At 40.5% G+C, this 10,264-nt stretch overlaps 2 protein-coding genes across 2 annotated transcripts; both read left to right on the top strand.

Annotated features, from left to right (window-relative positions):
* The first annotated feature begins 278 nt into the window (after window positions 1-278).
* On the top strand, window positions 279-4,306 carry LOC128198029 (uncharacterized). The gene is made up of 4 exons (XM_052883618.1): window positions 279-282; window positions 1,371-1,494; window positions 2,842-3,145; window positions 3,309-4,306. Exons 1-4 carry the CDS (start codon window positions 279-281, stop codon window positions 3,750-3,752), a joined length of 876 nt encoding a protein of 291 aa, XP_052739578.1. The 3' UTR covers window positions 3,753-4,306.
* LOC112053238 (uncharacterized) lies at window positions 3,309-8,876 on the top strand. Its single transcript, XM_052883617.1, has 4 exons — window positions 3,309-3,428; window positions 4,325-6,222; window positions 7,222-7,492; window positions 8,736-8,876. The coding sequence occupies exons 2-4, from the start codon at window positions 6,143-6,145 to the stop codon at window positions 8,874-8,876; spliced, it is 492 nt and encodes a 163-aa protein (XP_052739577.1). The 5' UTR covers window positions 3,309-3,428; window positions 4,325-6,142.
* The last annotated feature ends 1,388 nt before the right edge of the window (window positions 8,877-10,264 follow it).

The following is a 10,264-nucleotide window of genomic DNA, read 5'->3' as shown; positions in this document are numbered from 1 at the left end:
AAAACATTTGAAAATACAAATATTTAAAAATGTATTTCTGGATCTTTTATTGCATTTGTACCTAATTTTTCAAAAGATAAAACCAATTAATTTATGATAAACAAATCTTTAATTTCAATCAATATTTAATCATTTCAAAATTTAGATAATAATTTACATAGATACACTGATATTATCGTATTATTAGTGTGATTGTGAAAATACTTTTTTACAACAATGTCACTGAAGAAGCGACCGAGGATCATGTTCATGGTTTTATTATTTACCTCAAATCCGAGATGAGTAAACTATGGTGCTTATTGTTTTTTCTCAGTGATGAAAATTTTGTGTTATCACAGACAGGTATGTAATCCTACCATAATTTAATAATTTAAATTACCCTATAATTTGATTACTACGATTTTAAATTATTATCATCTATAACAGCCGATGGACGTCCACTGCTGGACATAGGCCTCTTGCATTGCATTCTGACGGCCTCCGTAGCGCAGTGGTATGCGCGGTGGTTTACAAAACAGAGGTCCTGGGTTCGATCTCCGGCTGGGCCGATTGAGATTTTCTTAATTGGTCCAGGTCTGGCTGGTGGGAGGCTTCGGCCGTGGGTAGTTAGTTACCACCCTACCGGCAAAGACGTACCGCCAAGCGATTTAGCGTTCCGGTACGTTGTCGTGTAGAAACCGAAAGGTGTGTGAATTTTCATGCTCCTCCTAACAAGTAAGCCCGCTTCCATCTTAGACTGCATCATCATTTACCACCAGGTGAGATTGTTGTCAAGGGCTAACTAGTAAAGCCGAGTAGTCGAGGAGTAAGAGGAGTAGTAGTCGAGCCGTCAGTATCTAGCAGCTGTTTTCAATCCGCTTGATGTCTTCGCTCCATCTAATGTTCGACCAACACTGCGCTTTCTGGACCGGTACGAGGTCGCCGCTCCATCAAAATGGGACTTTGCGCCCTGCCCATTGCCACTTCAGCATTGCGAATCGCTGAGCTATGACAGACTTTGGTTCTTGTGCTTACTTTAAATCAACTTATTTCTAATCCGATCATGCAGAACTCCAAGCTCGCCGAGTAACTTAGATCCTTCTTATGAGGGCTATAGTTAGCGGCTAACTCTCGGATCCATAGGCAATGCTTACTTATCACCTTATTTCTGATCCGATCACGCAGAACTACCAGCCCGCTGAGTGACTTGGATCCTTATTCTCCTTGGATTTATGAGGTCTATAGTTAGCGGCTAACTCCGTATCCGTTGGTCATTCCTGTGAAAAAAGGAATTATTTTATTCCAATATATCAAGACAGACGGCTAACTTGTGACGCCGCCAATCCTACATTTTATTATATTTTAAATAATTTAATTCTTGTTTCTTTCAGTTAGAAATGTTCGATTAATAGATCATACCAGCTATGCCATATCAATCCTACAGAAAACGATGTCGAAGGTTGAGGAACGCTGTTGGTGCAATTTAAAAGTTGATGACATGCAGTTTCATGTAAAGTACGTATAGCAACTTGCCCTTGCCTCGCCGTTACTGTAACCGCTGCCAGAGTCAGGAATAGCGGGGCTGCCAGGGACTTAGGGCTGTGTTCTGTTTTTGCCGTCTATACAAAGTTTTGACCATGACTGACCACAATGGGCATGCGCCATGCGGGTTGGTCAGCGAAGAGTTACGAGTAGATTACTCGCGCCGGTGTCGCTGATTCCCGACACAGGCCCGAGGCTTTTCGTAATCTAGCCCGTGGGAATGGATATACCGCCATTCGTCGGTCGCCAGAGACTCGTCGGTCCATCTGCAGGGTACGCGAGCAGGTGAGGTTGGCGATTAGGGAGACTGACTGGTAATAGCCTCCACCTTACACCCCATATACGAAACTTAGTAATATAAAATTTACTAGTACAGATCAACAAAATAAGTGTATTGAGCTCTAAATAAAGTTGAAAAATAAATTAACTAAAAAATTATAGCTTTGTAGTTTCCTGGTTTACTTAGGCTACGAACTTATGGAACGCGAAGATTTTGACCATACTCAGACCAATTGAAAATCAGGCACAATAACGTCTCTCGATCACGTAGTGCCCGGGTGCAATCATCACCCTAGCGCCCCCTAGTACCTATAGAACCCGCGCGGCAAGTGGCGCTTGGGCGCCCCTAAGATCGCGGCACCCGGGTGTAATGCACCCCAGGCACTACAGGTAAAGACTCTAGCTTACGTAGCGCCCGGGTGCAATCATCACCGTAGCGCCCCCTAGTACCTATAGAACCCGCGCGGCGAGTGGCGCTTGGGCGCCCCTGAGATCGCGACACCCGGACGTAACGCACCCCCTGCACTATAGGTAAAGACTCTCTAGCTCACGTAGCGCCCGGGTGCAATCATCACCCTAGCGCCCTCTATTACCTGTATATACCCGGGTTAAAATCAACGCACTCCCTGTACCATAGGTAAAGAAAGACGCCTCTATTAGAAGTAAATTCGCGCACGTCGCGTTCATCTCTTCGCTTTAAATATAGACGATCGAAAAGAAATAAATTTCTTTTCTATCTTGTCTTTACCATTTCGGCGCCCCCTAGGATTTGGCGCCTGGAGCGACCGCTCCGTTCGCCGTATGGACGGTCCGGCCCTGAAAGCCACTGACATAGCTCAGCGAGTCGCAAAGCTGAAGTGGCAATGGGCAGGCCACACAGTTCGAAGAGCCGATGGTCGTTGGGGTCCCAAGGTGTTGTAATAGCGACCCCGCATTGGAAAGCGCAGTGTTGGTCAACCCCTCACTAGGTGGACTGACGTTGTTTTTAGAAGTCCATGTCCAGCAGGGAATGGCCATCGGCTGATAATGATGATGATGATGACCTACTGTCTCACTAATTTTGCCGTTAATATTTTGCAGCGAGACAGTCCTGAATCGAGTGATATTTGCAGACATAGACTTAACTGATGGATTTGTAGTGTCGTTGCAAAAGATAAGCATTGTACAACATACTATACAGCAAGTATGGTTGTCGCGGAGTGCTAATGATGCTAATGTTGAAATACGAGCGACTTTGAGGATGGAAGATGTCTCTATAGGATTTGATGTTAAAACAGAAATGGATAACAAAATTACACACACCACAGGAGTTATGATTTACCCTTTAATTACATTTGCCTTTACGGTAATTATGGAACTAATTAGACTATGGTGAAATTAACTAAGTACACAATGTTATAAACATTATTACTAGATTAAAATATTCAATTACTTAATCAATTATTTCTATGGAATTAAAGAAGAAATAGATTCTATACCCTGTAGATAAAAGGTCATCTTTGTTACAGATATCTAAACATTTGTTTACGGATGAAATAACAGTAAGAGTTGTGAGTGAAGTGGTAAGAACTACAAATGTTATGACCTTTACCCCAGAGACCGATGTTACAAGAGTTTTCACACGTTTAGTGAGTTTTAAATTTGCTAACATATCCATTGGCAAAATTTTGTTATCCGCCATCAATGAAATTTCATCATCATCATCATTATCAGCCGATGGACTTTCACTGTTAGAAATAGGCCTCTTGTATAGACTTCCAAACATCACGTTCTCGAGCCGCCAGCATCCAGCGACTCCCTGCAACCCGCTGGATGTCCTCGGTCCATCTAGTGGGGGGTCGACCAATACTGCGCTTTCCGGTGCGGGGTCGCCATTTCACGTCCATCTCTCTCTTATAGCTCTTCGAACTATGTGCCCTGCCCGTTGCCACTTCATCTTCGCGACTTGCTGAGCTTTGTCGGTGCCTTTGGTTCTTTCGCAGATAAACGGATATCCGCGAAATTAAAATAATAGAAAAAAAAACAGGTTCTGAAGACCAGACTAGAATAGTACCTAAATGTAACAAGTAGTAGCGTATTCTCAGGAAATTTCGTTTCGCATTGACAGTTGAGTCAATGCGTTGAGATGTAGAGTTCCTGTAAGATCTTCAAGGAAATCTAAAGGCTCCCGCACACGGGCCACCGGCCACAACCACAAAACGCCGCTACCGGCATATTTCTTGAAGTTTTCATACGTTTTATATGGACTCGTCGCACACGCCGCTGCTCGCTTCTTGTGGCACGAACTGACCACTAAACGCAGACACAAACCGTGCTCGCGCTCGCACTCGCGCGGTTATGATACTGCATGTATGGGTTAAGAAGTAGCAGCCACCCACCACAAGTGTCGACCACCGGCCACAAGTGGCTGTCGCGCGCTTCTGCTACTTTTGTGGCCCCTTCTTGCTTCTTGTAGCGGCGTTTGTGGCTGTCGCGTGTGGCCCGTGTGCGGCGACACTAAGTGCATGTAAATTTTTTTTTACAGTTTCCGTGGAATAGTCCAGGACTGTTGACCAGTGTTGCTAGATGGGCGAGTGATACTTTTGCACCGATAACCCTAGAACTGGCGACGAAAGAGTTTCCAACGATTTGCTACGACTGTCCTGTGTAATAATACACTTTATGACTGATATTTTTGTCAACTGTTCGAAGATTTACCAAAAAAAGAAATAAAAAGGAAAATAGTTCGTTTATTTTAATTTATTTTTAATAGTCTAAGATCCTACTCCCAGTGTGTAAAGTCAGCCATTGACGGTCAATTGTACTCACGGCAGCGAAGACGTTTCATAAGTCGAGCCATCATGCACGCAGCGACCAATACACGATCCGTTATAGTCGTGGGTGCTGCAGGAACGTGAGAATAATTGATCGTCAATGATGTGCATAAGACAACCTTCACCGAACTTTGACTAAAAAAAATTATATAAAGACTTTTCGTCCATTAATTCCTTATTTATTCACTCACAAATGACGTAATTATCTAGTGGTAAGAGAATTTTCAACATTGGTTTTATAGTTCCCGAGATTACTTACCGCCTACTACACCACTTTATTATAATAGTATAGATTCTCTACCTATTTTTGTATATTGGGAGAAGTTGTCTTTACTTATCGTTTGTTATAATGTTATGGGTTGTTCTAATTGAAGTACACAAGTCCATTTCACAAGTTTATTATTATTGAATCAATTAAGAATTATTATTTAGAAGATGCAACAAACACCACTAATCTACTTATGAACTAATCTTGGACGCCAGAAGGGCTTTCGTTTAGATGTTCTGCAGGCACCCTACCAAGCCTTTCAATAGCGCTAGCTCGGAGCTAATATAATTATAAGCTGAAATTACTATTTATGTTAAAAATTGTTCCGTCATAATTAGTTGAAAAACGAAGCAATGACGATATCATTGGATTGCACAGATTTTCATCATATTATAAAACTACGAGTAAGAACCATATTGAACTCGTCAGCTATCAAACAAAAATGATCCCATCAAATCGGTAAAATTCATAACAATAAAATACTCGACGGCACAGACAGACTAATGTAAGCCACTGACGTTCACATGCCTGCAGAGCGAACGACGGCATGATGCACATCGCAACCAACACACGATCAGTTTTATCGGCTGTCAAGCCGTTAGCGCTGCAGGCATGTGAGATTACTTGATCGTCAGTGGCTGACATAACACATGCACAGATACATCACATATCAATCCATCAAATAAACACTCTTTTTCATATCGGGGTATAAAATAAATGTTATCAAACTGCAGAAAATCTTAAATTAATAATGTTTTAAAGGATTATGTAGATTATGTTATCATTATTAATTAGGTACTTAGTTACAATATTATTATATACTTTATTTGATATCAGAACTACGTGTCTACATAAAAATAACTATAAATTTTCTGTTTCTTTGATATTAATAATTCTAGTGAAAAGTACCTAATTATGATCAAAATATTAGTTTGCGCTGCATTTATCTGTGCGATTTCTGTGCAGTGTCAACAATTTGATTGGAGTAAGTGATAATATTTTATTACTTGTAATAAACTAAAAGCACAGTTAAAAAATTCTAAAGTTAAAACTAAAAACACAGTCTGCAATTTCGCCCGTGTCAACGGTTCATTACCAATTATCCTTTTGACGCGGCGATCTATCGATCAGGGTTTTCTTTTATAATAACGGATCTCGTACCTATCCGTATTTTAGTAATTATAATTTAGAAGACAATAATTATGATATTTCAGATCGTCAAGCATGCTTAGTGGGACACAGGGAGTATTATGCGAGAGTCATGCAAGAGATGTTCACACAAATAGAAAAAGATGTTAGATGGTGTAACATGAGGCTGCGAGATAGACAACAAACAGTTAAGTAAGTTTCGTTTTTTTTTTATTATATTACTGTGGGATGTAACCTCTGCCTCCGATTCCGGAGGGAGTAGGTTCGAATCCAGTCCGGGGCATGCACCTCCAACTTTACAATTAAATATCTCGTATCTTAAACGGTGAAGGAAAACATCGTGAGGAAACCTGCACACCAGATAATTTTCTTAATTCTCTGGTTGTGTGAAGTCTGCCAATCCGCATTGGGCCAGCGTGGTGGACTTTTGGCCTTACCTCTCTTATTCTGAGAGGAGACTCAATCTCAGTAGTGAGCCCAATATGGGTTGATAATGATGATATTACTGTGTCTTAAAATATAGTATTTTAATTTGTTCTGTTAAATACTAATTATATCTGTATGTACTTGTGTATCGAGGCAACGATATTATATACTATAGATACGTTATATGCCTACAAAATCGCCGCAAAAAGTGATCCAAATTTAGCTACTCCACTGAGCGCATTTTTTTTGTATCTAGGCATATAAAAGACGAATGTGATAAACATTATTTTGTCAGGTAAAATGAAAAAATCAAAATGAAAAAACATTTACAATTTTTGTTATTGAATATTGAAAGAAGTTATCGTGTAACATCTTTGCGTGTACACTAACAAATAAAAATAATTCGTATTCTTTTATTTTAAACTAGGGGACGCCCGTGACTTCGTCCGCCCATAGACCTCTTTAATCCAGCCCTTACAGTAGTATCGCTGTAAAAATTACTTCTCCCGGTTTCCCAACAATTCCAATTCCAAATAAAAAGTATAATATAACCTGCCCAGGAGTATGAAGAATAATTGTACCAAATTTCATTAAAATCCGTTGTGTAGTTTTTTTTGTATAACGAACATACAGACAGACAAAATTTTTACTGTGTGAAGTGGTGAAATAAGGGTTGAAAGATTACATTAAATTTCACGCGGACGAAGTCGCGGGCGTCCGCTAATAATTGAAATAATAATTAAAATAATTTAACGGTTTTTACAGCGAACGTCTTTACAATTGGAATGTAACAGGTACAGTGAATTACACCGAAAATTTTGTAGTGTCAATTGAAAAAATCGACCTTTCAAATATGCATGGCGAAGTCACCCCGTTTGTAGTCAACGGTACTCAAGAGTCGCTGCAAGTTGTCAGAGGGCAAGTGAACCTCAGAGAGATAACTATAGGATTCGATGTTATAGCCAATTTAGACGACTCGGGGATGCATCGATTGACTGGAGAATATACACATGAGATCGTCTCGTTTAATACGTGGGTAGGTATACCTAGTTAACCTATTTCGGTTGAGGTATTGTTTCAATGGTTTGTTGATCATCATCATCATCGCTGGACATAGGTCCAGGTCTTCTAAACATCCAGGTCTCGAGACGCGATCATTGAGATTTATTGATATACCTAATCTATACTAATATTATAAAGCTGAAGAGTTTGTTTGTTTGATTGAACGCGCTAATCTCAGGGACTACTTGTCCGATTTCAAAAAATCTTTCAGTGTTAGATAGCCCATTTATCGAGGAAGGCTATAAGCTATGTTTTATCCCCGTATTCCTACAGAAACGGGGACCATGCGGGAGAAACCGCGCCGCGTCAGCTAGTGATATTATATATCGCAAATATACCTCCTTTTTTATGCTTTACAAGTTAGCCTTTGACTACAATCACACCTGATGGTAAGTGGTGATGCAATCTAAGATGGAAGCGGGCTAACTTGTTAAAAGGAGGATAAAAATCCACACCCCTTTATGTTTCTACACGACATCGTACCGGAACGCTAAATCACTTGTCGGTACGTCTTCGCCGGTAGGGTGGTAAGTATCTACAGCTAAAGCTTTCCACCAGCCAGACCTGGAGAAATAAGAAAATCTCAATCGGCCCAACCGGGGACCGAACCCAGGACCTCCGACATTACAATTAATAGTCCTGATAAAAAATAAGCCATGTTTTATGTGATCCTCTTTATTTATACCGGCGATGATGCGATGATTATCTTAATTTAAGCGAGTAAAATCTATGTTTGTCATCAATAGCTTTCTTGTGATTGGTTGCTAGTGTAAACTGTGAAAACGAAGCTTGACTGTGTCCTGATGTTAAGTGATTATGCAGTCCAAGGTGGAAATGACTTGGAAGAGGTTATTTCACCCATACCTCTGACGGTTTCTTCGTGGCTTCGTACCGAAACGCTAAAATGCTGGCGTTACATCTTTTCCGGTAGGGTGGTAACTAGCCACGGCCGAAGCGTTAATAATAAGTCTCGTAATAAAATTTTTCATTTTCAAGTTATTTTATATAATACTGCCCTATCCCTGCCCTACTCCTACACCTTTGTAATTTTTTTTGGTCATAAGAACCTTCTCCTAACAATAAAAAACACATCAAAAAATATAGTGAAATCGGTCCAGCCATTCACGCGTGATGGCGTGACCAAAGGATATATGGATTCATTTTTATTATATAAATAGATTATCTATTTTATCATCGTCTTCCTAATAACATTTTAGATCAGATGGAACCCAAAAACCAATGATCTAACTAGCGAGGCGAGATTTCTATCAATGACAACAGGAAATCGTCGCGTGGCTTATAGACCTGCCAGCAACATCTCAGAAGCACTTTCTAGAGGAGTAAGGTTTTATTTTTAATCAAATCTGTACGCCCTTCTACTCGCATACGAGCCCATTACATTTTACGTTTTTTTTTATTCTTTACAACAGGGGTTCCTAAAGTAAGGGTCGCGACCCAGTTGTGGGTCGTGAGCGAATATTGAGTGGGCCCTGATACAAGAAATTCGATTGGACTAACACCGATCGGACGAACAGCCGGATAGCCACAGACTGTGTTGATGACACAACATGACCACAAAGACTATGCAATCTGAGCGTTACCAATATTTCATGCCCCCTTTTTAAAACCGCCAAGAGGTAGATCCCGACTTAGTCCGTTTTTGTTTGGTGGGTCGGGACCCAATCCAGTTTGGGAACTACTGCATTAAAAGTTAGCCCTTGACTACAATCTCACCTGATGGTAAGTGATACCATCTAAGATGGAAGCGGGCTAACTTGTTAGGAGTAGGATGAAAATCCACACCCCTTTCGGTTTCTACACGACATCGTACTTGAACGCTAAATACGACCTAGAAAAAACTAGTCACGACCGAAGCCTCCCACCAGCCAGACCTGGACCAATTAAGAAAACCTCAATCGGTCCAGTAGGGGACGAACCCAGGACCCCCGGTCATGTAAATCCACCGCGCATACTACTGCGCCACTGAGGCCGTCAAAAACTAGACTGGACATATCAACTGACAACATATATAAATGCTCTAAAGGTGAATTTCTATTTATAAATAAAGTACCTTGATAATTAAATGAAATGCCATTCTCAGGTAAACAACACAACCAACTCGCTAATGAATCTTCTGGTTAAAGTATACTTAATTAAATACTTTGAACATGTTATTTATCAATGTTTTACTGCGTAAAACATAATTCTACAAAAAAAATATTAGGGGTCCCCCTAAGGGGTAAGAGGTTGTCTCTTACATGAACATCGTAATATGTGTACATCTTATTTAAGGGCGTAAGGGTTAGTCTGTAGCATGATACTATCCTGTGAAAAAAGCTATAAACGAAAGCAGGCAAAGTCAGTTAAATAAAAAAATGGGTCCCTTGGAATTACCCTTCCAAACAAAAAAAAGAATTTTCAAAATCGGTCTACAAATGACGAAAATATCGCTGGACAATGGACATTGGACATACTTAAAAAACATACGTAGACCTCGTCCTTTTTGGAAGTCGTAAGGATAAAATCTTGAAAAATATTTAAAGAAGTGCTAACTTAGTCTACGGAACCCTACATTGCGCGTGGCCCGACACGTTCTTGGCCGGTTTTTTAGTTTAGATTCGGCTTAGAGGCTGTGTTCGTGGCGACACCCGATGTGTGTTTCCAGCTGAAAATCAGCGCTACATGCCCTATTATATATTATGCTGAGCTAGGGCCATTTTCTGGGTTATGCTTAGGGTTGCCAACT

Source organism: Bicyclus anynana, chromosome 9, assembly GCF_947172395.1.
Source record: "Bicyclus anynana chromosome 9, ilBicAnyn1.1, whole genome shotgun sequence".
NCBI lineage: Eukaryota > Metazoa > Arthropoda > Insecta > Lepidoptera > Nymphalidae > Bicyclus > Bicyclus anynana.
This window is presented reverse-complemented; position numbering and strand designations above follow the sequence as displayed.